At 37.0% G+C, this 27,913-nt stretch overlaps 1 protein-coding gene across 1 annotated transcript in view; it reads right to left on the bottom strand.

Moving 5' to 3' along the window:
- tmem163a (transmembrane protein 163a) overlaps positions 1–27,129 on the bottom strand; it is a 57,525-nt gene extending 30,396 nt beyond the window's left edge. The window contains exons 1-2 of the mRNA XM_017420760.1: positions 26,564–27,129; positions 18,366–18,485 (exon numbers count right to left, since the gene is read on the bottom strand). Of these exons, the coding sequence (XP_017276249.1) occupies positions 18,366–18,485; positions 26,564–26,765 (322 nt within the window). The 5' untranslated portion in view covers positions 26,766–27,129. The remainder of the gene's footprint in view (positions 1–18,365; positions 18,486–26,563) is intronic.
- Positions 27,130–27,913: the final 784 nt, after the last annotated feature.

Below are 27,913 nucleotides of genomic sequence, written 5' to 3'. Positions count from 1 at the left end.
CCACATCCAACTCGCTGTTTCATCTTGCTTAAAAATGAACGATGTGTGAGTCAGAACCGGCAACTCTTTCCATTTATTTGATTCTGTGCTGTCACCTTACTTTAGCCTTCATCTCTGCCTCCAGAGAGACATACCAGCAAATAACAGGCAGCAGAATAAAATGGTGAGTTTGACTGTGAGCTGCACTTCTCATAACGCTGCGAGAAAGTGCTAAAATAGTGTCTCTTTTCAAATAAAACAAAGCTATTGATCTTACTCCAGCATTTGGCAGAACTTTGATTGCTGAGCTTGTGAAAACACTGTATGGATGATATTTAAGCACATCTTGTGTTGAAAGGATGTCCAGAAAAGAAAATTAACCAACACAGAGTACAGCAAATTCTTCATTTTCTAATGTCTGTAACTATTACAAGGTTTGAAAACAAGCCAGTCTGACTAGTTTTAGCTACATTTCTGGGTAACAGTAATATTGGGCCAACCTTATGCTGAACTAATTGGACAGAGAAAGACAAGCTGACATACCTCTGCTACTGTTCATCTGAATTAGTGAGAGCCTATTTTGGAAAAAAATGTGATCCACATTGTCTCTATTCGATAATTGCTGCTGACACAGCTAACAGAGGGAACATAAAGTAATCAACATGCATTTTGTCTAAAGAACAACCACCTCATTATTAATTCAATACCAATACATCAGCACAGAAAAAAGCTACAGTAACCACCTCACATAGCCTGAATAAGCACATTGCAAACATTTCTTAAACATAGCTCACACTGTGAAACATTTAACACCAAATTTATTGTGTTAAACTGTAGTAGCATCTGGAAATATTCATGTCTTTCCATACTTTGTTTTGTTTTTTTCCATACTTATCTAGACTTTAAAAATACTACTTCCTATAAAATAAAGACAAACTGTGAGGTTACAGTCTAAGTTAGACTGATGCATCTCTTTGACAATTTCTGGCCAACATGTTCTAAAATGTGTTGCTGAGTTTCAAACACATGACATTGGTGATACATTTGGGAACATTGTTGTTTTATTGTGTGTTTAAAACTGCTGGTCACACCAGAAAGAGATATCATTAGTAAATGTGGTCGATAAAAATGAAACATATCTATCTGAATGTCCTTAAAACCCAGAATTTACTCTGATCTACAGAGTCTGAAGTGAATCATCTGTTCAGTTACTGGGAAAGGTGATGAAAAGAGAAAAAAAACAACTTTGACATGTATCACAAATATTCCCAAGCAGCAATATCCAAATGATGCTGTATTCCCGTTAATATTGACAGTAAAATGTTAAAGTCCTGTTATTGTTTTCTCGTATATTGCATTTTGTAAAACTACTTTTTTGGGATGTCTGACATGATCCATTCAGCATTGAAGTGTGACATTGTGCCTTCGGGCTGTCTATTCAGTAAAAAATCCTGATTCACTCTTACAAAACATCCCTGGGATAGTGAAAGAGAAATCCCTGGTTTGTATCTGCTAGGATCATTTGTTACACACACGAACACACACAAATGCACACACACACACTGGCCTAATCTAAGTAGCTTTGGCTGTCTATCCAGAAGTGGGCTGAAGATTTGAGTGCAAATTAGTCTCCTGTTTAAAGTGCATATGTGTGTGTGTGTGTGTGTAACCTTCAGGAACGATGGTTCCCACAATGCACCAGCTGTTCATGCGTCCCAACAATGCCCAAAAAACAAGAATAGAAGTGTGTGTGTGTGTGTGTGTGTGTGTGTTTTGATGTGGCTTTGGACCTTCTGAATGGAAGATACAGACAGACTGAGACAAAATACTTGTAAACAAGGCGGGGTATTTGATAAAAATTAAAGCATTAATTATCTTACATGCATAAAGTTTGTATCAGTTTTTAAACCTGCTTTGCAAATAAATGTTGTTTACACGTCTGACAACCACCCACGCCCTGTCTTTCACGTGTCCCACTACTTCTGTTTCATCTGTCTTCTTGACACCAATGAAATAAGAAACTGTCTTGGCTGTTTTGAACAGAGGGTAAAGCCACCATGAGTGGGTGGTGAGTAACTTGTTGGCTTTTGATTCATGTTGTGTACATTTCACAGTGCACGTTTTAAAGTTGCACCAAGGAAAGAAATGCTGGAAATAGCAAAAAAATTTAAATAACCTTCTCAGTTTTGCAAAAATAGTTATGTTTGAACTTCTAGTGTGTTTTTTAAAGAATTGTGAAAACAATCATTTGGTATGAAAAGCATATCCTGAATGAGTTCCGACATCTTATTTACATTTGGCTGCAAGGAATCTGTTCAGTCCCCAAGCTGCAAATATTTGGGCATTGCTACACAAAGATGCAAACTAACATTCATTGTCTTTAATTAGGCTTTAAACCTATAACCTTGTTTGTAAAAGCACAGAAAGAAGATTAAAAAGTGAGGCGGTGACATCAGTTTGTTCAATTATTTCTAAAAAGATGACAGAAGTGATAGGACTACATGGTGAAATGAAGATAAATGACTTTTCCATTCTTGCTTGCATTTCCTTCCTCACTCCTTCTCAGGCTTCTCTGATGCTATTTACGAGTTCCATCAACTCAACAGTACGGGCTCGATAAAACATTCATGCATTAAGGGGAGAATTAGGCACTCCCAGGCCCTTTTCCCTGAGGCCAAGCAGGCCAGCACATACAGCAATCTGTTTAGCAGGTAACAAATGGCAGCATAAGGACGCCCTGGCCGCTCTGTAATGGATCCACTGCAAACGTCACTTTGCAATTGATCACAGAGGAACTAGCTGTGGGGTGCTTAAGAACTGTTACTGTTTCCTTTGTAATTCCCCGCAGTATGAGGCAGGAAGCTTGTAGTTTTACATTAGGGAACTACCATGGCTTCACCTTTGAGCCATTCATTTAAGACTTACACTAAAATATCACAACAGATCAACAGTATGCAAGTTTGCAGTACAATAAGGGTTATTTTCTGACATGAAAAAGCAACAGTGAGAGCTTTGGTTGCAACTAGAACAGAGAAATTACATTTTAGATATGAAAGCTAACGCACTAAGATGAAACTGACTAATGAGCAGCTCTTTTTAGGTCAAGTTTATTCCTTTTTGGAACTGAAGGCTTCTTTTCTGAACCATTTCTGTAGACATTATGAATTTTACAAAGGAAGTCTGAGAAATAACACCTGATGTTGACAGCTGTACTTTGCAAAAAGAATATTAATTCAACTGATGTAAAGAATGTAGCTATCACTTTACCATTTTCCATACTGCAAACACAACTTTTTTTCTTACTTTATGTTTTGTAAATGTTTACTCCAAATGCAGTACATGTCAGGAAAGCATCCTCTGAAGATACACTCATGTCAGGTTTAAGCAGACACTATTAGAAACAGAGCAATTAATTAACCAACCAGCTTAGATTGGTTGATATAGGCCACTTATAAAATGTCAGCAATCAGCCATGCCTGTGCATACTTAATCAATTATAAAGTAGGAAAATGAAGATGCGGCAGTAGCTGCTACAACCAGTTCAAATAAACACTGACCATAAAAAAACATGTACATTGGCCATCAGCTGACCTTATTTCTAAAAATTGGCATCGGCCATAGAAAAACTGACCTCTAGACAGTATGCAAACAAGGTATTGAAGCAAGCCTGTGACTGTTGTAATAATGACTCAGCTCAGACAGCATTTGTAAACACATGCGCACACACACCCACACACACACCTGGTAAAAAAGGAAGCACTGAAACCGAGTGTCACACTATGCTCAGTAAACTCATCTGCAAAGAAAATAGTTCTAGAGGCTTTTAAAGAGTTCTTTGGTTCTGTAATCCTGTTTTGACTGAAGTGTAGCTATTAAACAAAAATTATAATAAATAACCAAGAGAGAAATTTACAGCATCTCACATAAACTTTTTTTAGCACATCACAAAAATAATTGTATACCTTTATGTAGAGACACACTCAAAAATACTCACGTTGCTTCAAATATATGTAGTTTGTGGTCAAAGTCTTTCAAACAGAGCTTGCATCACAAACCAGAGACATGGAGACTGAACGATACAAACCTTTAAAAAGTATGTTTTAAACAAACAAAAAAAGTGACTCTTTTTTATGCTTTATCAAGGACTCGGATACAGTATAAAAACATTTTGTTTTACAAATAAAAGGGTTTTGAACTCTGAGAAGTGATGGTTAAAAGAAAACCTTTGTACTGGTAGATAGTATCTGACACGGGATCAACTACAGCCCTGCTGACTTAAGTCATTCAGCATTTCTCAATCCGTTTAACTGATTTAGACGTAACCTATATGAATTACTGGAGACTGGGTACTTTGCATAGAAAGTTTAGAAGATAAATAGTTTAGAAATGTAATACATCACAAATAATTAATTTAACACAGATATTTAAATGAGAAATTACTACAATTCTAGTCAAATTTTAATATTCTGACAAAATGTTTTAAAAAAATTAAACTCTGGTACCACGTTACAAAGAGACAAAGGGTTTTAAATGCTTTATGATAGGGTTACTAACAAAGGAACAAATATTCAAATTAATATTTTTTTTATTTATTACAGGTAGCTAATGAAGAAAATGTAATCTTGGTTGAACAGTAAAGATAAATGAAGCTCTACTTTTGGTCACTATAGCCCTTTTTTATCTAATGCACTGCAATTGCTTGTTAATAGTTTATAAAGTTTTTTCAGCTTAATTTAAAACTAGATTATTATGTAATAATTCTCTATAAAGGTAGTCTCATTGTATAGTGGTGCCTTTAATTAAAGTGGTGAATAAGTCAGCTCACAGTAGTCTATTGAATGCTGCAAATTCCCATTGTGTACACAACATCCTGAACACAAACCCACTTCTGTTTACGCATAGAAAATCTTTTTAGTCCTTTATTGGATCTTATTGCACCACCTTACTTCTTTGGCTCATCAGTGAGGAGTAAAAATAGTCAACTGTGTGAAGCTGCCTACAGAGGCTGCTCTATAATTGTGCTGCAGATGGAGAGTTTTTGACAGCCAAGCAAATACACAGATAAAACACTCTTTTACTCTTGATAGAAAATGCTTACACAGAGCTTCGAACAGAAGCTAAACAAGTAAGGGGAGAGGTGTCAGTGAGGTAATTCTAGAATACACTGTGCTAACACGTTCAGTGACGCTAACACTGGTTTGAGTATTCAGTCTGTTTTCAGCCTTTCATCCAACAGATTTTATTACATTTTTTTATTCTTGTTTTGTTATTGCAGTAAAAGTCATAAGAGACTGAAAAGGTGGACAAGCAAGCCTTAAACCCTGATTCAAACAGTTTTCAATTCTCAAATGTTTATATAAAATATTTTGCTGTAAAATGATTATATCTCACCGTGCATCTATCTTGTAATTGCCCTTCAGGGTTTGCAAAACAGGGGCTCAGTAGTTTTTCAGTGTTGCAGTGAGGTCTGATATTTTCTGGGGCCTCTTTCTGACGGCAGCATTTGATTCTGGCAGCTGGTTACTGCAAAAAAAAAACAATCTCCAGATGTAGAACATAAAGCGTACCATCAAACAAAAATATGAGTCATCGATGAGCGCATTTTGCTCTGGTTGAACAGATAACCTATGATGTTTATAAAAGACTTCATACAAGAAATAGGCATGCACAGGTTGAATTTGTATCTACAGAAGAAAACTGGTAAAGATTGGATAAGCTTCATTTAATTAAGCCAATACACTGTTGCGTACAATCACAGGATTATAGTTTGCACCAATATTACAACAAAACCAATGGTGGACCATAAAGGAAGCCTTGAATGATGTGAATGGCTGCCATAGTGACCTCGGTCCATTAACCACGTCTAAACTGGGAGGCAGTCTGGTTGTAAAATCTGACAGCTTGTCACAAACTAGAGGTTGGATCAGAAGATTAATGAAGTGTGAAGCCGACACAGAAATCCATTCAGCCTGAGAACCAGGCAGAGCAGGGATGCTGAGATGGGCAGAATCACCTTAGCAACAAACTAAACCTGAATCTAAGTGTAAACAAAAGGGTTTGCCTAATTAAATCCCAAAATGTGAACATTAGGACATCATGTATTGTTCCAAAATGGCAATGGGAAAATGGCAAATTAGGACAATAATACTACAAGTTCTCACTCATTTTGCACAACAAGGAGTGCTATTTTTCATTGTTAGATTTCAGTTCTATACAAGAGGAGACCCACAGATGTATTTTAATCCTGAAAGAGTTTCAAATGCTCCAATAAAGCTGGCAACACGTTGCACAACTTAAACATCTGTTTGTATGTCTGTCTGTTCCAACATTTATTATTTAGTTCCATCCCAGTTCCCCGCTGATGACAGAAGCTGAGTAACACACCGTGAATGACCACATGGTATCCCCCGAACATCAAGGCTCTTCAGATCAGCACAGGTGTGAGTTAAATCACACATGCACTTGTTCAAAGGCTTTCTGTGTGAAACACATGCTGCTCAGAAACAATAAAGCTGAAAAAAAATGCTTATTTCTAACTTTAGATGTACTGTATGGGAGCAAACATTGCCTGTGCAACATGACAGTGTATTTAGTTCCTATAAAACTTATGTCTCACATTTTTAAACTGTTAAAAGTGAAAATCTGTCAGTAGTTGCCACAGTCCAGTGTTTTCAAATTTACCCAACATATGATATTTTTTACAAGAGATTAATTTCTTTAATCACTGAAAATAAAACAAAATCACCTGAAGGATCACAGAGATATATATTAAAGCTTTCTCTTGACTTATCATGGCGTTTCACAATAAATTCACTGGAGGAAGTACATCAAGATAGCATAAAGAAAACAAGGAATATGCCCAGCCACAATCCAGTCATTTATCTAGATAAATTATTAAATTTTATGAAAAAAAAACAATGTTCTATTTACAGAGCAAACATTAAGGCAGTGATTTATAACTCTGACATTATCTTCCACCTCACAACAATTTTAATAAACGACTTCTACAACAAAAAGTGAGTTTAAACATATTGTGTGACGCATAAAACTTCATGCACACAAACAAAGTCAAACACTTCATTAACTATTGATGATGATTAGACAGCAGGATGTGTCTTGAATAACAATTCCTTTAAACAAAGGTCTAGAGAGTGTGCATCTATTTTCAGGAGCTTTTCAAAGAAATAACAACTGTATTTAATAATACAGTTAAGGAAACGTATCCAACTGGGATAGTACTTCTTTAAGAGATATATATTTATATCTACAACTTGCGTCAGACGCCGTTGCATCTGTGTGCGTAATTGGTTTGTCGCCTCTTGGTGTTGTAGAAAAGGGAGGGGAGATGGGACTGAAGCATCTGGTGTGAAAATCTAAGAATGCTGAATATAACTTCACTGCTTCAGAGCTTCAGCGACGATGGTTACACGGAGATCCACTCATTGTGAGATTATTCTGAGCTGGACAGATGCAGCATGCTGCTTACCAAGGAAGACAGTTTAGATAGCATAGCTGAAACTTAAAAGTGCAAAAGACTTTAAAGACAACAATCCACACTTCGATAAATTTTGTGACAATTTGTCAAAAAATAACTGAATAGAAGTATCATTCCTTAACTTGCCTGCTGAAGTTTCAAATAAAACACTGGCATGCTCAGAGTATGTTTGAACACTAACCTATCTGAAAAGATCTTGCAATTTTGCATGAGATCATGCGTAACATCATTTACAAGTTTTGAAGAAAACAGCTATAACTCACTCCCTTTTCAACATAAGATGATCTAGTTTAAAACTCTGCCGTGAAAGACAACGGCCTTCAAGGAATGCTAGGTCTTTAATAAAGTTGTTTTGGTTTCATACCTTTTTATTTTCATTAGATTTTGGGTGGTAGCATCAAGGAACAGAACAAATGTACCAAAATTTGTTGAAATCAAACTAACCTGCTACCTTAAAGAAAAAAGTCTTTATAATATATCTTTCTTGTAAAAAATATGGATCATTTACTAATATTAGGGCTGCAAAATTTTAGAAAAACATATATAATGTATATATTTGATACTGGGATGACAATATCAAATGTGATGAATCCACATTTTAGTCAATTTCTCCTCTGTTGTCACTATCATGTAAACCAGGTGTGGGCATCAAGGCCAGTAAAAGTCTGTTGGACTGACCAAATACATTATTAGAGCGCAGAACATGAATGCATGGTACTTAAAATAGAATGACCTACGATTCATTGCAGTCCAAGCAGTCCTTTGCAATTTTGATTTTGCGATCACTGATATTGCGAGATATATTGTGCAACCCTAACCCATACCTTACAGAGGTGGGTGGGCAAAGCAGCCAACATGTCAGTAACCCCACTCTTTTCCCGAGAAGTCAAAGTACCCATGTCCCCATTCTGTCAGTCAGAAGATGCTACATAGAGGTGCAGTATCTCAACCCGAGTCAGTGAGACTCGCAGCTGATAAATGGTAAATACAGTCTCAGCACACGCTGGTAAAGACGCTATTATCCATTTTACCACACAATACACAGACACAGCAAAGAATGGAGTGGCTTACATTCAACAAGATCAGCATTCAACTGAACAACCGATCTTTTCACTCACCTTCATTTACTGTTCTACGTCATTTTCCATTGTTTAAGAAGAATCTGGATCATCCGAGGAACGACAAAGGTTGTAACTAAACACATTGGTAAGGAATGTGCAGAAAGAACTAGCCTATCTAAGATTTTAACAGTCTAGTTTATGGTTTACATGTGTTCAGTTTGAGTCAAGAAAGTAGGCATTCATGGCAAATTACATACTGCTTACAAAGGTCATCTGATTATAGCAATTGAGTTTATGTGGATGTCCATTAACATAATAAAGGACTTCTCCTTCAGCAGCTGGCAGCTAGAAGTGGACCAGAAGCTCATGACATTTTCCAGCTGAGCATTAAAGTGAAAGAAAGCCATTCTTGGAGATGCCCTTTTAAAAAAAGACAAAAAATTTAAATCAAAAACATGAAATATGCCTATACCAGAAGTCCAAACTGAGATGATTTACACCTCTGTACCAAATATGAGCAGAGAAAAGGGATCCATTTTTGGCCAAATTAACATGCAAGTTTGTAAGGATCTTAAGTTTGACATAAAACTCTTTGCTTTCTATATAAAAGATAATACTAAATGATATGCAGCTCCAGCAGACGCTAAATAAATACACTAAGACTTGAGAAGAGTCAGTTCTGAATTAAATACATAAATGCTCAGGCAAAGGGGTTTAAATAATGATGAAAAGATTTGAATTATATGCACACAAAAACACACACTCACTGTTTTTTGAACTACTGCCAGACATCTATACACTCCCCCATGTGTGTTTCCACAGGCGAAAATTATAAGCATGTTTCTCAGCATTCACTTTGGTGAATATAAGAATCTTCTTCTTATTAATCTTATATACTGTGGCATGCTTTTTCTCTCTGTTTTGTCTATTTAAATGTAAATTTCGACAAAAGTCAAATGAGCAAGTATTCATGCAGGAAAAATACATTTTTTAAAATTCAACATAAATATATAAAACTGAAGATGGGACATGTTTCAGCAGTATTGTTGCCAACAGAGCATGGTCATACAGTCCTTACAGGTAACACACATAATGCTTGTGCATTACTATGTATTACTATTTTAAGAACCCACAAAGTGACGCAGAAAAGTCTGGTTATGCGTAGACATATAATGATGTTTGAACCATAGACATTAATAAAGACAGATGAAGCATCTCCTTTTCTCCAGAATTGAATGCAAAATGTCTGTTTTTGGGAGATGCCATGTTATACTTTTGGAGCCAGAGTCTGCACACTAGAAAAATAGTGCTGTGCCATCGTATTGTAATATATCTTGATGGCCTGAATCAGAAGATAATATCTGTTTTGAATAATAAAAATAATAAAATCTGACATTAATTTGAAAAAAATAAAACCTGTACAACCTTATGAAGCTTGACACTTTCCGAAGAGCACAAAGTAAATACATCTGCAGTGCGTATGCATATGTGCGCACAGCTTTTCCTATATTTACAGTCATTTATTTTAGGCATCACAGCTCTTCTAATAGTTATAATATCTGGCCTGCGGTTTCTCTCTGAACCACAGAGAGGAAAAGGCCTGAAATAACAGTATAGTGAGAGAAGAAAACTAGCATAGCTGTCACAAAGAAAGAACTAAAATATACATCTATATTCTGGAGCTTTGTTAGAGTAAAATTTCATGAGGTGGACCTTGCTGAATTGTAATTGCTGCCCGCTGCTTTAAAGTCACAAAGTATAGAAAAGGATTTCTGAGAATCATAAAGCGCAGGACTTTCTCTCAGCTGGACAGCTGCAAGGTATTTAAAAGCAGACTGTATTAAAAAGTAAAAAGAATAAACAACAATTGAATAAATAAATGATTACACTTTTTGGTTAGAGAAAGACTGAAGGTCACATTTGCTTTAAGAGGGAGAAAGAAAGTGAAACAGAGCATGGTGCATGGAAGTTCGGGAAGGAGGAAATGAGGAAAAGTGGGTGTGCACGAGGGACTGATGCAGTAAACCACAGAGAGAGGCAGAACTGGAGCGAGAGAAGGAGGGAGGATGCATATTTGTACAACTGTGTTTCTGCAGTGACTGCCTGGTTATGATGAATGGCCCCGCAGACAGAGCTCAGATATGGAACCACTGAATGCAAACATCTCTTTTATGTACACGCTGCCTTCTGTGATTCATCATTTGTTTTTGGTGTGTCTCAATGAAGTAAATGAATGTAGTAAATGAGAAAAAAGGCCCCTGTAATGACTGTGGCTGAATGCTAATGGAAAATAATACTGCAGCATCACTTTAATGCATTGAAAGGGACAAGACAAAGAATCGTGATTTTATAATCCGTCTGAGTTACAGACAAACACGTTCATTCTCGTCTAGCATAGATTTCATGAGACAAGGTGTAAACCCAAATCTGATTCTGAAGTGTGAAGTGCTTGGAGTCACATTTTGTTTTTAACACAGAAAAACAGAGGATTAAGGTTTACCTTTTTCTTCTGATGGTATTTACCTTTAACATTGGTCACACAAAATTCTCCTTTGTATAAGAGTAAAAAGCACAGTGGTCTTCAATTAAAATTCAGCAAGGTCTGCCTATTTATTTTCTATTTCCTTGTAAAGATAAGATAGTTGTTTCAATGACAGCCTTGCTAGTTTTCTTCATTCATCATATTGTCTCTTCAAGCCTGTACCTCTCTGTGGGCTGGGCTTTCTGTTTATTTTCTATTATATTAAATTACCAAAGATGCTAGAAAAGCTGCACCACCTAACACGAATTACAAAAACCTTTAAAAAACTGCATGGCGTAAAATAAATTGCTGTCAATTGTAGTAAAGCTGTGTTGTGTAAAATTCATTTGGGTCCAGATCCAGACCACCATCTATCATTTGGGGATCTCCTAACAGAGCACAACTATAATGGAGTATTTTCATTTAATACACACTGCATTTCATATTGGACCAGGATGCTGGATGTTCTATGAAATCATATCAAAAGAGCAACTCATGTGTGATTCTAGTAGCTTTTGGACAACAGTAGAGCTCATTCAGTTTCTGTTCTGACTCTGGTCTTGTGATCAAACTAAATGTACCTTTAAGGGCAGAATGAATAATAAAACTTACTTTTATAAAAGGAAATTCAAATTGTGATGACGTTGCAGAACTGCAGTAATTTCATGTTAATAAATGACTAAATTTCAATGATATTATAAGAAAATCAACTACAACTAAACTTCAACAATAAGCCAAAAAGCTTCAGCATTACAAGAAGTAAAGTCACCCTTTAGATCACAAGTCTAGCAGTTATGGCTAGACTTAAATAAAATATGCCCTGTGGAGAGGCGTTTCTTTTTTTATTAATATTATTATTAAAGAAAGCTTCTGTTTATGAAAGCTTTTTGCTAAATTGCAATTTGTAAGATCTAACAAGCAATGCAAATGTAATTTTCTGCACCAATTAAATGCTAGCAAATGTTCTATTAGGCAAAATCTGGGCTGAAATGCTAAAATACTAAAATTTCCATAAAGCCCACAGCTGTTTGGTCAAAAAATCCATTTGAAGTATGGCATTCACCGTGGGTGAAGCAACACTAATCTGGGCCTGATTGAAAACCTCAGTTTAACTTGTGACAGAAGAGAAAAATAAGCCAAACAACACTTGAATTGTGGGCATCCTATCATCTGTGAACAAGTCAATTTTTGTGTGAAGGTTGTATCTTACAACCAATTTGTTGCAGACCTTGAGCTTCAGTAACCCTGTCTAGAGTTTCAAATCATGTGACACACATAAAATATCTATAAATATGGTTTATTTATAACTATTTTTAGGCTTTATTTTATGCATCTAGGTTAATTTACAGAAACAGAAAGAAGAAGGGAGCAAACAGGAGGAGAAAGCAAACTGAGGGAGAATATAGAAAGCCTTTTTTTACTTTCTTTTCCTTCTTGGCTTTCTCTTTTACCTTTATCTTCTCCAAGATTTTTTCTTGTTTTTTCAAATTTGTGAATTTTTTGCCACTTCCTCCAGTTTTTCTGTCTGTTTTACCTTCTCTCTGTTCTCCTTCTCACTCTGAGCTTTATTCCTCTCACTCCTCTTCCTCATCGCACCATCTTCTCCCTGCTCAACAACAATTTGTTGCTGGCAATGATGCCAGTGGATCAAGTGGCAGCCTATTAGTGTGCAGACCTATAGGCTGAACCTAGAAGCTCTGTGAGGTGATCTGAAAATCTATCCTGTTGGTGTGCAGCTCCAACCCCAGCTTTGACTATGGAGCAGCCTTGTCTGTGCCTGCTTAGTCAAGCAGAATACAGATGCATCACATAAATATAAACTAAAGTACATACACACCTTGCATCATGGTTTCTAAAAATATATAAAAATGTGTGATTTTTTTATGTAGGTCATTGCAGACCAACAACTTCAAAGCAAAGAAACTAAATGTGTTTTTAGATATTTTGCATCAGAAGTCAAAAGTGTGACTGAACTACAAGAAATCATAGATTTTTATTTGTATAATTTGTGTTTCTACCAAAAAAATGCTTTATTCTGATTGCCTGGAAGGAACAAGTTCCTGTTCACACCTGGTATAAACAAGCATTTGTGGGTGATCAGATGGAAAGTTCACGATTTATTGATTCAAAAATTTTAGAAAACAATAAACCATATATCAAGCATTGCATTTATTTCAAAATGTCTTGAAAATAAAATGGGACATATCAACTGTGGGATCAATTGTGCCACAATAATCTTAATCAGTCAGGATTTAGAGTTGATCAAAGCACAGAAACAGCACTGATTAAAGTTCTCATTCACCTACATAATATTGTTACAATTAGAAACGTTCTGTCCCAGAAAGATGCAGAAAATCTAGTTCATGCAGTTATTACTTCTTGGCAAGACAATTGTATTTCCTTTTTATAAAGACATCCCAAATGTTCAATAAAAAGCTTTGATTGAAAATGTTGCAGCAGTTCTGGTGGGATCTAACAAGACAGATTGTATTTCTTGTAAAAATCTGACTAAAAATGTAATTCGTCTTTCATATGAAAGTGTTAATGGCCATGCTTTATCACAGTTTAAATATTTTATTTATCTGTTTTTTTCTGCTAATCCAAGGTTTGGTTGCAAAGGTAAAAAACATCTCTCCAGCCACTCACTTGCCCAGGCCAGATGGGATATATGATTCCTCTGTCAGTCAGGACATGCTAAATCCAAAAAGTTTAAAAAACAAAGCAACTGGACTTCTGTTCTGTTCTGTTGAAGATGTTTCGTTTCCCATCTGGTGAGAAGGCATCTTCATCAGAAGCCTGAACCACCACAGCTGACCTCTTTTGATATGAAGGAGCAGCAACTCTTCTCTGAGCTCCCCCTAAACGACAGAGCTCCTCACCCTGTCACGTGCCCATCCTACAGAGGAAGCTCTCCATTGAATTCATTGATCTTGTTATTTCAGACATGATCTCATGAATATAAGTGGTGGTTGGTTAGTAGACAGATCAGCTCCTTCTTCACCACAACAGACAGAATGCTTCACATTCAGCTGCAAATTACTCCAGTCCATACTGCAAGTCATGGCTTGAAGACACCAACACTGCCCCATTGCCTAAAAAGAGCAGAAACGAGACACCCTCCTTTCAACTACACCCTGGTATCTTATTGATGAACATTACAAACAGCTTTGGAGACAAGGGCAGCCCCGACTTTGTGCCAAGAATGAAGGCAGACCCCCATCTTTGGTCATACGAGGACTGAATAGCCTTTAAAAGTGCACGCACTCCTACATCACGCCAAATAAAATCCCATTAAGCACATGCAGTAGTCGTAAGCCTTCTCCAGGTCCACAAAACACATGTGGACTGGACAATTAAACCATCATGACACCTCCAACAACTCTGCAAAGATTTGGTAAGATATTTTAAGAATGGCAAAAAACCAGAAACAATGTAAACCATTGTGAAATATAAAATAAGACCAGCTTAATGTAAAAGAAATCCACCAATTCTACTTATAGTCCTTTGAATTTGTTATATGTGCTTCAGTAGCAGCAACAACATTGTTATAGTTGAGACTGGTACACAAGAGCGAGCACCAACAAAAAGATCTTATCGGCTCACAGCAATAACAACTGTATTGTGAAAGACTTGTGGAAAGGATTTCAGTCAAACTTACCCTGAAACAACTTCCCTGTTTTATCTCTAAAAACAACCATGCAGAGCTCTTACTAGACATTATATCAGTGCTTGTTTTCTTAAACATCTGTGTGGTCTATTCTCACTGTCTGAGCCTGATGTGTCTGATAAGCTTCAAAGACTTGTAGCACTTTCACAGGTGAATGGGAAGTCACAAAAGACAGCTCCTTGAGAAAGGTTGCACTCAAACACAGAGCAGCCATTCGTGAGCAAGACATTCAATGATCAAGAGAACTGAAAGTGGAGCAGAGGAGGACCAGTTTGAACCTTCATCCCCTCTGAATTCTTCAAATCCTATTAAAGGTTACAGAGCAGCAAAGGATCTCTGCAAATTTTCTCTGACGGAAAAGAAAAAAAGAAAGAAAAGAGATAAAAGAACTGAATCAGAAAAGGTTGGCAGAAATAAAATTATAAATAAAAGCAGGCTTTGTCTTCCACCCTGCTTGTATTAAAACATGCCTTCTTGAGTATTACATACAAAGCAAGGCAGCTTGAGAGAATCAAATTGTCATTTGAATTGTCAGCTTGTACCGACATAAAACAGAAGGGGGGATGTGGTAAATAAACACAATAAAAATAAAACCAGCATTTCTTAATGGAATGAATGTTGCCCACCACCATGCCAAAGTTTCAAACAAGGATCTAATATGTATTGAAAATGACTCTTAGCTCTAACTACACCAAGTTTAAGCTTGATATCTGTAAATTTGACTGAGTTATAGCCATTTTCTGTTTGCTAAGTTTGATTAGCTGTGCAAGTCATCTTAAATCTGTCTGACTCTAAAAGGTATTTACTTCTAGATGTACATGTAGTGATGTACATCTAGAGATTAATTAAAATACTTCCAGTGGTTCATGAGATATTTGCTGACAGACAAACACAATCAGGCATGCAGACACACATGCTCACCTCTCGTGGTGGCGAGTGATAAAGATGTAAAAAAAAAAAAAAAAAATCTAAATAAGGAAATAATTTGAGAAGGTGTAAAATATTGAGGACAGACAAACTCAGAGGCAGGCAGAAACTGGGGCACAAGCAGGAGGAAACAGAACGCTGGTGTTCTTTAAAATTGAGCCATCACAGCCACCAGATCCCTGACGCTTCATGCCAGGACTCGTCCTGCTTCATCCTCAGGTGTAATGCTACCCTTCGGAGCTTCACTCCTTTATATCCATCTGTCGCTCACTCTCCCCGGCCCTACTTCTTTTTTTCACTCAGTTTTTAAAATGAACAGCATTCTTCAACTCCATGCTGTGCGGCGACAGAACCAGGAAGTGTTGAATTAATATTTTAATTTCCTTTCTGGGTGTCCTGACTCATCCTGTCAGAGCTGCAGGAAATCGTTGAGTAAGACTTGTCTACATGTCCATTCGTTCAGTCCGTCTGGTTTCAACTAGTTGCCTTTTCAGAGACTTCAGTTTCAGCTGTTCTGATTCTTGTCAGTACAATATATTCTTCTTTTACATCCAGAAACACATCAACAAACACAAAATCCTGGTTTCAACTGAGAGAAACAAAAACTAAAAATCAAAAGAAATGTTTGTTTATAAAGTAGAGGATGTTCATATGTTTGGTGCAAAATTCAACTCCAACAAACAAACCACAGTTAGAAATGTTATTTTTCTGTTTTTTTAAAGTAGCAGGTTATGAACTATGGTTATCCAAACATATGATCCAAAGTATGATTTCTTATATTCTAAGATTGGCATTTTTTTTAATTTCAGAAGCATCGACAAACATTGAATCTTTCAGTTTTATTCCTGTCTGTTTTCTAATGACTTTTAAAAAGGAATTATGAATTTATCATCCATTCCTTAATTTATCGAACATTTTCTTCCTGCAGGAGATATTGAAAAATACATTTCTCTGGATGTTGGTATGTTCAAACAAGAAGTGAATAAAAAGGATCATTAAATGTTTTCTTTAATATTAAATTAGCAAAAAGTAACAATAAATTTGATCTGAACTTTATGTAATGTTCAGATGTTTGTTCTTTAAAATGTATCCAGATTAGTCAGTGTTTTTCATGGATAATAGTTTGTATCCATCTTTATTAAAACTTATAAAAAAAGAAAATCTTAATTGTATTAGTTTAAGTTATACAATAGGAAGATTTAAGTGTTTGTATTCATCTAAAGAGTTTATGCATCTCACATGGGTTAATAAATTTGTGTGCTGTAGCTCCTGAACAGCTCAGTTAACGTTTTTCTGCTCCTTATTTAAAAGAATCTGACATAAAATATTTGTCTTTAAAACCAGTTTTGTACTTAAAAAAGGTTGAAATAGATCTGAACACATGGTGTGGTGGCTCTGCAGGATGCTTAGCCAGGATGACAAAGCTAAATGCTCTTTCTCCCTCCAAACATTCTGTACATCAAAGGACGACTACATGCTGTATGTGTTTAAACTGTTGCTTCATCTTGTCAGAGTAGGCATATGATCACAAGAGGAACTATTCAGTGTTTCTTTCACATATCGCACTGAGATTTCACCATTTTTAATGATGGAAGTAGAATAAAAGTCGTGACAGTATCAAAGTACCAGCTCATATCCAGACTAAGGCGTCGTTTGTGCATTCTGCTGCAGCCACAGAAACAACAACCCAATCACACTGACCAGCATTTAACATTCATTACAACACATTTCCATTGAGCTTCTCCCTCATTTACGGAAATTAATAAAAGCATTTTCCTTAAAGTGACCTTTGCAAAGCAGCAACTAATGATTGTCATCCACCTCGGGCAAGTTTTTTTTTCAAACACATTGGGTTAACAAACCTCTAACAGAGATAATGTCCTGTCTGGATAATTAGAAGAACAAAGTGACTTGTTATCAGCACATAGTTTAAAGCCATCATCCACAATTGTATTGATATAGATAATCCTAATAATCTGCTTTCTGCAACGGCACTAAAAATATTAAACGACAGTTTTGAAGCCACACCATCACATCTTAAAGAAGCCACACTACTCTATATTATCCCAGTAGTAAACAAACACTTTGCTGCATTGTATTAATGCATTTAAATGTAGTCTAACATCACATGTGGGCTGGGTCTGGATCGACTTGTTGTTCAGTACGGATCTGGACTATAACATGAAAAATATGACAAAAGAGGACCTGATTTATCACACATCTGAGCTCAATTATCAATCAAGAATGAGAAAAGAGGTCATTTCTCAGACAATTGCTGGAAGCACAACATACACAAAATAATGAACACTCTTTGTTTAACGCAAAGTATATATATACTATATACTATATAATATATATAGTATATTAACAAAATGTAAACAAAGTATCCAAACAATGTCTCAACAAAGGAAATTACAAGCTGTTTAAATTTGATCATTTGGTGCAATATCTTCTACTAACAACTTCACACCAACAAATATCTGTTTTTAGTCTGCAGACATAACACCTAAACGTTTTTATTAAGTGATCTACTTGACGTTTGTTTAATAAATACCATTTTTCAGATCACAGTATTCTTGTTCCACTCAACAAGGACACAAGAAATAATTTGCTATTTAAGTTTGCTCACCGCTGAACGCAAACATCCATCAGAGTCACTTTATGCCCCCATGTGTGTGCATGTTGGATGCGTTATATTGTGTTTGAAATGCTTACTGAAAGCTGCCACAGCCAGTATGAGTGTGACCACGATGGAGATCCAGGACACCCAGAGAGCCTTCTTCCTGTAGTTCTGGGCCTCATGGGGCTTCAGACGCATGCTGCTCTCCAGGAGACCTGTGGTGAGAAACACAAACACCATTAAAAGAACAGTTCCGCCTTTCTTTTTGTGTATGTTTTAGATAATAACTCTGAGTAGTTTATGTTTCTGTGCGATCATATCAGGCAGCCCGAGGCAAAGTCAGAGGTTATTCAAACTTTTAAACTCTATTTTAAATCAAGGAATCTTCATTGGTTTGTGGGTATTTATTGATTGTACGTTGACATTTATGTTGACTCCTGCAAAGACAGATTATTATCACCAGTCGGAGCAATAATGTTGGCAAACCTGTCTGTTACCAACATATTTCATGAACTAGTTGATGAATTCTAATGAAAACTGAAGAAAATAATCTTTAAATGAACGTCTACAACTGATTAACTTTGAAGTCAACCTTATTCAAGATGGCTGCCACAGACAAATAACCTAAAAAAGATACCAAAATGTTATAACTCAGTCAGTTTTACTAATACTGAGCTAAACACTGATATGATAGTCGTTGAGTGCTGTACCCAACAGATAATCCATGCGGTTAATAATTAATGCAATATGATGGCATTTAAAACAAGATAAAACATACAGACAAATTTATTTTAAAGAACTAAAGCCCATTGTTGTGAAATTCATCACATAACTTTAGCATTTTTTTAAATTTTAGGTTATTGTACAAAGAGGAAAAAACATCTGAAGCCATATAAATTCACAATGTATAAAATTAGTTTCTAACTTTCATGGTTCAAATTGAGCACCGAACTTGTTGTTCCAGCTGTGGTGAAGCTGACAAAGGGTGGACAGGTTTAACAATGTTAAAACACTTCTGAATGTAAATTAACACCTTCCATCTTCTTGTTAACACCTTCCAATAAAGCACTGAAAGGATAATTAAACACGAGGGATTCGAAAAATGTGCAGTGCCTAAAAACATTTATTAATCTGAATCTAAACAGGTCATGGATGAAACGGCGCCAACAGACAGGTTGTCAAGTTTTCCTTTTTAGCTGACCTTCATCTGCCTCAGTAAGTTTCCAGGAGCAAACACAGCTCATCTGTATCATTACAACATGAGCGCATGTTTCTCAAAATAAATAAATTATCAAATAATTTCATCTTTTTCAGAATAAAAGTATATATAACAGCATAATCAGTAAGGTAAACCGTATTACGCTTAAACCAGTTTTGTGAAGTTGATAAGGTATTGTTAAGACACCTAAAAGACAGAGCAGAAAGGGTGCTAAGAAGAATAGCTTTCAGAAACATTCAGATTCATTCCCGAATGGTTCTCTGCCCTGCGTGTGTGTGCATGTGTGTGTGTGTGTGTGTGTGTGTGTGTGTGTGTGTGTGTGTGTGTGTGTGTGTGTGCGTGAGGAGTCTTTGGCTGATGTCACAGACTAAGCAGCCCAGATTTCCAACTGCCTGCAGCTTTTACATTCACATGAAATGTGAGAATGACTCTGCAGGTTCATGCATTATTTATGAATCTGAACTTTCACATCCAAAGGAGATTTTAATGCTGTTGGCTGTCATTGTATCCAGTAATCTGTCCTGGGATTGTTGTAGGTACTACAAAACCAAGCAGATGGTGGGAGGTGGGAATTTCAAGCTAAACCTCTCTGTTTGTATATATTGTAAGGTCCAGAAAATGGAAAGTTATATTATAATGTTAATCACTCTTAAACTTTTACTCTTCAAACATAGCCCCTTATTAAAACAACTGGTTGTGGAATGAAGCTGATGCACTTTCAGGTTGTTCTTAATTTAGTGGTGCAGTATCTTCTTCCAGATGTCAGAAATTCTGTACTACTGGGAGGAGACCCCATGGATGGATGGATGGATGGATGGATGGATGGATGGATGGATGGATGGATGGATGGATGGATGGATGGATGGATGGATGAATGGACGGATTGTTGAAGATTGCACTTGAATTCCAGCAACAGTTTTCATAAAAACTGTCATAAAAACAAAATCTAGTCTAAAATAAATATTTTTAAACAAAAAAATAATAATAACTTTTCTCAAAAGTAACCGTCTTCTTTTGGGTGCAGCCATTTTAGATCTTTTAGCATGGTATGTTTTTAAATAAATATTTTAGAACACTCAGTACAGTAATTGGATCTAGACGTAAATAGGACAAAACAGTCCTTTTGTTTACCATCAGCTGCATGACCTTTACTATCTAGTGAAAGAGCTCAATTTTAGCTTTAACTGATTAGCTGTAAAGATAAAAAGATAAATCAAAGAAAAATCACATGGCTCTAAAGGAGCTTAAAATCATTTGGGGGCCTCTTGGCAGGATGAATTAAATCAGTGTTCACGGTGTGAAACTCAGTTTGCACAGTCAGATTTGGGTCAACTTTAATTTGTAGGGCGTAGGCTTGGTTTAAGGCCAATGACTGGTTAGTTTTAATTACAGATATGGAAGTTATTGTAATATTTCCTTGCGTGTGTGTGGATGTGTGGGTTTGGGGGGTATTTGTGCCAGGATACATTAATGCAAATTAGTCCCAGTGTGATTGAGTTATTGTCTGTAAAACCAATTTCTTTAGAATAATGTAGTTTAATGTAGCATGTTTGAGATGATACAATTACAACAACAAAATCACTTTCATTCTGAAAACAAGTGATATTACTAAGAATTGAATATTATTTAAAACATTAAAACTCATTCGAGTCAATCCAATTCAAGATGGCCACCACAGCTAATCAACTTTAGAAAACACAAAGGTTATAATTCCATTTATTTCACAGATATTGTGCTAAAATTTGGTGTGGTAGTAGCTGAGAGTCTCCAATGGCTGTGGCTCAGTGGTTAGAGCAGTTGGAGGTTTGATTCCACAGTACGCCACATGTCGAAGTGTCCCTCTGCAACACACTGAAGCCCTCACTGCCTCTGTGCCCCATCAGTGTATGAATGTGATCTAAAGCACTGATTAGACTCCATAGAATGATTTATTCAGGTTAGCTAAGATGTAATGTGCTGTATGAATGTGTGTGGATGGGTAAAAGAGGACACAGGTTGGGTTGTAAAGTGCTTTGAGTGGTCTGATTGGCTAGAAAGGCGCTATATAAGTACAGTCCATTAACCATATACCCTGAGTGCTACACACTGTGTGGCATCTTTACCTAAAACTTTGGCATTAGCTGTTGGAGTCAATCCTGTTTGTTAACAAAACAGCAAATGAACGAGTGGATGGAGTTTAATGAAACCTTCAGAAGTTTTTTTTTTTTTTGTGCAAGATGGCCAACACAGCTAACTGAACTTAGCCAACACAAAAAAGACTACAACCCAATCAATTTTACAGAAACGGACGTAGAATTTGATGTAGTAGTAGCTAAGAATCATTCACAACACATATTTTAGGTGCTAACAAACTGCATGAAATCTTGCATAGCATTTTTTTTTCAGATATTACCAAAAAGGCCATAACTCCATAATTTCTCAACATAAGATTATCTTAGTTTAAAACTCTGGCATTAAAGGTTGTGGGCTGTATTCTTTCACAGAATACCAGACCTTTAACTAAAACAAGATTTTCTCACATCCTGAACAACTTTAACAAACAAGATACTATTTTGTAGCTACACACTTAATTTTTTGGCTAAACTCTGTTACTTGTAAAGTAAAGGGGCTAAACATTTGTTCAGAATTCAAATATTAACTTTAGTAAGAACAATTTGCATTAGTTTTTAATACAAAATCTCTAACAGTAGCTCTTTAAATAATTCTATGGTGCTCCACAGAGAAGTAGAAGATTCACTGAGAAGAGATAAACTTCATTAAAAGTTAAACTAGTCAGGTTGTGTGTGTTTGCGTGTGAGTGTGTGAGAGTGTGTGTTTGTGTTAGAGGAGCAGAAGTGAGACAGCATGGTAAATCACATGATCCCTGACTGGAAGAGCAGACAGAAGGCATGTGTTCAACATCTCCTCACTGCCTACGTCTCTGTGTGTGACTCAGGCGCAGGTTTCTCCACACTTGCATGTGTGTGATTGTCTGTCTTGACATTTGTCGTTGTCACAGCTTTTCTTTTTCCAGAAATAAATGAACATCGAGCCTGGCCTCAACGTTTTTAGAAAAGAATCCCCCAAACACACAAGAAAAGATAACCTCCTGGGAGGTTTGTGGGATTAGTTACAATTCTACATAATCTCAGTGTCTAATGAAAACCTTTCTGAAGATTTTCTTATCAAGTGACTTGAAAAAATATTCATACCACCTGAACATTTCCACATTTTGTCACATTTCAACCACAAACTTCAAAGTATATCCTGCGATTTTCTGTGATAGACCAACACAAAGTAGTGCATTTTTGTGAAGTGGAAGGAAAATGAGTGGTTTTGGTTCATAAAGAAATGGTTAAATGTGCTCAAACAGTTGGCTGGTGGTTTAAATAAATACAGATGAAGAAAAAACATTGCTGCTTTGTTAAAACATGTATAATGCATGATGTTTGATTATTGTTTTTTGGTGCACAGCTGTTCAGCTGCTTGATTTTTAAACCAGATTTTCCCCAGTTACCTCTACTTTAAACTGTTTTTACACAGCAATGGTGCTATGAGCCACCACTTTCCGCTTTAGTGGTACACACAGACAGAACTGAGGGAGCTTAGTGCCACATTGATGTGTGCTTACAGTTTGCAAGATGGCATTGTAGAATCAGCTGACAGCAGCGTCAGTGACTGACGTTATGTGCTCCATAATAGACTGGTGTCTACAGAAAGACGTAGCTCACATAATCACTCTCCAAAGAAAGTTTTCAAAAAGCCCAGGGTCACTTTAAACTGGAAGCCCAGATTAAACCTCACATACACCTTCTACAGGTTCTTACTGACACTTGCATGTGCAGAAAAATGACTAATTGTGTCACCTCTTCTGACAGGAGGACTCTGTAGTGGCTGCAGGCATTTTAGTCAAGGAAAAATACTTTACAAGGATGATGTTTGGGTGGATTAATGTGCTGCTGCAAATCATTTTACATAAACAATAAAGAAGGCTTCTTTCTTTTAAACAGAACCTCTCAGAATCTTTATTGTTCACTGAAAGGCAAAAAGCAGGGAAGAATTTGGTGTGAGATTATCTGATCCTGAACACATACTCTGAGCACTACTCACAGTGCAAGATATCTGCCTTAAACTGCAGTAACTGCTGGAGTCAGTCCTGCTTGTCTGTTAGCAAAATATCTCATGAACCAATTGACGCAATTTAATGAAATTTTCAGAAAGTTATCATTGGGTTTAAATCTAAAACTGATTAAGTTTTGTGGTCAATCCAATTCAAGATGGTTGCCATAGCTAATCCACATTTTGTCAGTTTTACAAATATTTAGCTAGAATTTGATGTACTAATGCCAATACTTTAAGTGTGAGATCTCACAATCCTGCATGAGTTCATACATACATAGTTTATGGTTTTATTGCATCCAAAATCCTTTTTTTACCCCAACCTGGTTTGTCACAATCTGGGTTTTGAGTTAAGATTTTCTCATTCTGAAGAGTCTTTATGTTTTAAACCTGACTGCTCTTTATTTTAATGTGTATTTAATGAGGTTTTTTTCCTGTGTTTAGGATGTTTTTGTTAGTTCTTCATTCTTCATTCAGCAGAAGCCGTACCTCACTCCCTATTTCACCACTCGGCCCATGTTCCCAATCAGCTCACCTGTTTTTATTTACAATCACCTCTTGTCATATATATGCTCACTGGTTTGCTGATATGTGTCATGTTGTCTGCCAAACTCTGATTCATGTTGCAGCTTGTCAGCATCAGCAGGTCTCTTGATTTATAACTGTCTGCTTCCTGCCTGTCTTCATCCAGCCACAACCCATGGCAAAGTTATTACTGAGCCAACAATTAGCCACAACTGCAACTTATTGTCCTACATGATTTCTCAAGTTGTTTAACAACGGTGATCATGATTGCAAATTGAAATAGTTTTGGTACCTGACCGGAATAAAAACAAAACATTTCTTAACTCAGTGAACTGAAGAGTTGCTACAGTCAAGCCTGGGAGAACAACCCTGCAGATGGCATAGTTATGTCAAATATAAGGCTAGGTTTTAGCATGAAAAATGTTTTTTCTTAACTGGAAGTCTATAAATAAAGAAAATCTGAGAGTTTACTCTTCTCTTTAGCCCTGTGATAAGTTGGTGACCTGTCAGAGGTGCAAACCCTCCTCTTGTCTAAAGTCAGCTAGAATAAACTTCACAACCTCCAGTAAGAAAACACTGTTAGACTCAGATATTACATCCCCAGTTCCAAAAAAGTTGGAATAGTGTGCAAAATATAAATTTAAAAAAGTGTAGTGGTTCACAATTTATTCATAATGGAACATAGTAAACATGTCACATGCTTAACCTAAGAAATTGTCCCTTTCTGATGAAGTAATTGTGAATTTTACGGCAGCAACACATCTCATAAAAGTTGGGACAGGGGGAAGATATGCTGTAAAAGTCAGTGGTATAAATAAGAAACAACTGGAGCAGCATTTTGCAACTAATTAGGTCAATTGGCAACAAGTGAGTCAGAGGACTGAGTATAAAAAGAGCATTGTAGAGGCTGAATCTTTCAGAAGAAAAGATGGGCAGAGAGTCTCCAGTCTGTGAAAAATCCCAACTAAAATATTGGAACATTTTCAGGACAATGTTCAGGGAAAACTCGAGAAGACTGAATATCTCGTCATCTAAAGTTCATATTTAAATATATTTATAATTAAAAGATCTCAAGAATCTGGGGATATCTTTGAGCTCAAAGGACAAAGCTGTGATTTTCAGGCCCTCAGGGGCCGCTGCATTAAAACCAGGTCTGGTTCTGTTCTGGACATCACTGCATGGGCTCAGGAACACTGTCTGTAAACACAGTTCACCGCGCCGTCCACAAATGTGGGTCATATGTGAACACCACTCAGAAACACAATTTTCTCAAGGCCAGAGTTCATATAAAACGTAAACTGGAAAACTGTTCTGTGATCAGACAAATACAAATTTGAAATTCATTTTGGAAACCACAGACAACATCCTCTGTGTGCTAAAGAAGAGTGGGACCATTTCTGTCAAACAGTGCACCACATACTGCTTTCATTACACCAGCAGGGCTTGGGTGCTGAACTGACCTGCCTGCAGTCCAGACCTCTCACTAACTGGAAACATTTCACACATCATGAAACAAAAACAAAATCCAGCAGAGAAGACCAAGGACTGTTGAACAGCTAGAATCCTACATCAGAAAGAATGAGACAATATTCCCTCTAAAACCTCCAGCAGCTGCTCTCCTGAGGTCCTAGATGTTTACAGATTGTTGTTAAAAGAAGAGGGGATGTTTCACAGTGGGAGACATAAACCTGGATCCGCTTTTCTGAGATGTTCCATCAGATTTATCTTCAGAATTACCTATTTTTTCTTCCAAAAATGTGGAATTTAGTTTCAACATTTTATGTTTTCTGTGACCCATTATGAATAAAATATGGGTTGATGAGATTTTCAAATCACTACATTCTGTTCTGTTTTCCTTAATATTTTACACAATGTCCAAACTTTTGTGGTTGTACATTCAGATTCAAAAATTAATAAACTTAAAAACCTGGAAAGTATGCTTTAGGTTTGAGTCCATCTCCAGCTGAGGCCTTAAATATATCCACTGGGGAACGTTTTGTTTCTCAGGTTTTGTACAGATTCGATGATGAATAGACAAAATGTGTATTTAAGTGTTTGTACATGCAGGAGACTGGTGGAACAGTCCATTCATTTGCATCCTTTGGTGCCTGATGTAAGACCCTGAATCCCCCCTGGTACCCAGTCTCCACACAGCAGGTTACATGTCAACACATCCAGAACAGAACAGGATTTTAAAAGTCTGAAGTGGAACTTTTGAGTTGTTCCAGTGTGAATTCTGCTGATGTATGACTATCATACATTATTCAAAAAGCAGACTGAAAATATCTGGCATGGATAAAAATAACCATCCTGCCTTCGTCATAACCTACCCCCTCCTCTCTTTCTCTCTCTCTCACACACACACGCACACACACACACATACACATCCCACCCAAACGCGCACACAACTTTTAAAGCAGGTTCCAAACCCAAACCCAGCCCTGAAGTTACCTTCTCCGTCCACAGTGTCTGTAATCTTCATCTCCTGGTTGCCCGTGAAGGTCTCGGGCTCGGTGGGGGTCTTGTCCTGCTGCTGGTGGTGGTTGGTGAAGCCATCCGCGGCACACTGGCCGTTCCGCACCGCGGCCGCGCACGGATCCACCACCGTCGCTTCTGGGACGGGGCAGGACTCCTGGCTCACCTGGTCTGCCATCGTTGCTGCTCTTCTGTTTGTGTTCAGTTTCAGAGGAAGATGAGGAGGGTGGGGGGAGGTTGGAAAGAAAAGGAAAATATTCACACCGGTTGGTTAAGTGCAGCAGCCATCCAGTGGGTCCAGTCTGACTCAGTTGCGCAGAGGAGGGGGGGAGCAGATAGAGATGGCGATAAGACAAGATAAGAGATAAAGGAATTTATCTCCGGAGCATCAGCAGAGAAGGAACTCCCTCCTGGAGATGGCAACACTCCAGTCTGAATGCAGACACCTTTTCTCGGACTGAAGCAGTAATTTAGGCTGAGATGTGATGATGCGATAAATCTCAGATCTGCTGTGGATCTGGCAGGCGGTGCCAGCAAGTTGTTTTCCCTCCTCCCCTTTCCTCCTTTTCTCCTCCTCTCATAACTCAGCATCTCATTCCCAAACAGCTCAGGCTCCTCGTGCATGACTTATAGTCCCAAATAACACAATCATTGTTTACTTTCGACCTTATGCTCAAAATGCGTCCTAATAATACAGCTATTTGAAAGCTCTAAAAGTCAAATCTTTGCAGGAAGAGATACAAACATCTGAATCAAAGATCAGATCAGTGAAAAGTCTGTAATCGCTGGCTGCAGGTCAGGGGGTTCCAGTGGATAGATGAACTGCAAAGAGAAATCCAGGTGAGACTTCAACATCTGTCAGAAACATGAGGCTTAGTCGGACTGTAAGCATGAATCATGGAGTCATACAGTCAGGATGCTGCTTTCTGAGCATGTCTGTTACACAGCTGTGCATGACGTGTCAGCAGCACAAAATACAAATACAGTAAAAGAGCGCATATTTTAAACTGATCTTTATTTTGTTCAATACATGTTCAAGTTGTGTTTAAAAGCAGAGGTGAGCTTGACTTTTCTCCTGAAACAAAGAAAGAAAAGATGATTTTTGACTCATCTATTAGCATTGGAAATCTGAAATATCTTGTAAACTCTGCTTATCATTAGATATGAAATGCGTAATTCAATTTTTCTTTTTATTTCCCCGTCCATATCAAATTACAGGTATAATTCTGTGAGATCAGCAGCCATACCTTTAACCTAATGAGCTTTATTTATCTGTGGGTGTTGAAGGATGTGATTTTCGGTTTCTGCACAGCTGAGTCACAGAAC

This window comes from Kryptolebias marmoratus, linkage group LG6, assembly GCF_001649575.2.
Source record: "Kryptolebias marmoratus isolate JLee-2015 linkage group LG6, ASM164957v2, whole genome shotgun sequence".
NCBI lineage: Eukaryota > Metazoa > Chordata > Actinopteri > Cyprinodontiformes > Rivulidae > Kryptolebias > Kryptolebias marmoratus.
This window is presented reverse-complemented; position numbering and strand designations above follow the sequence as displayed.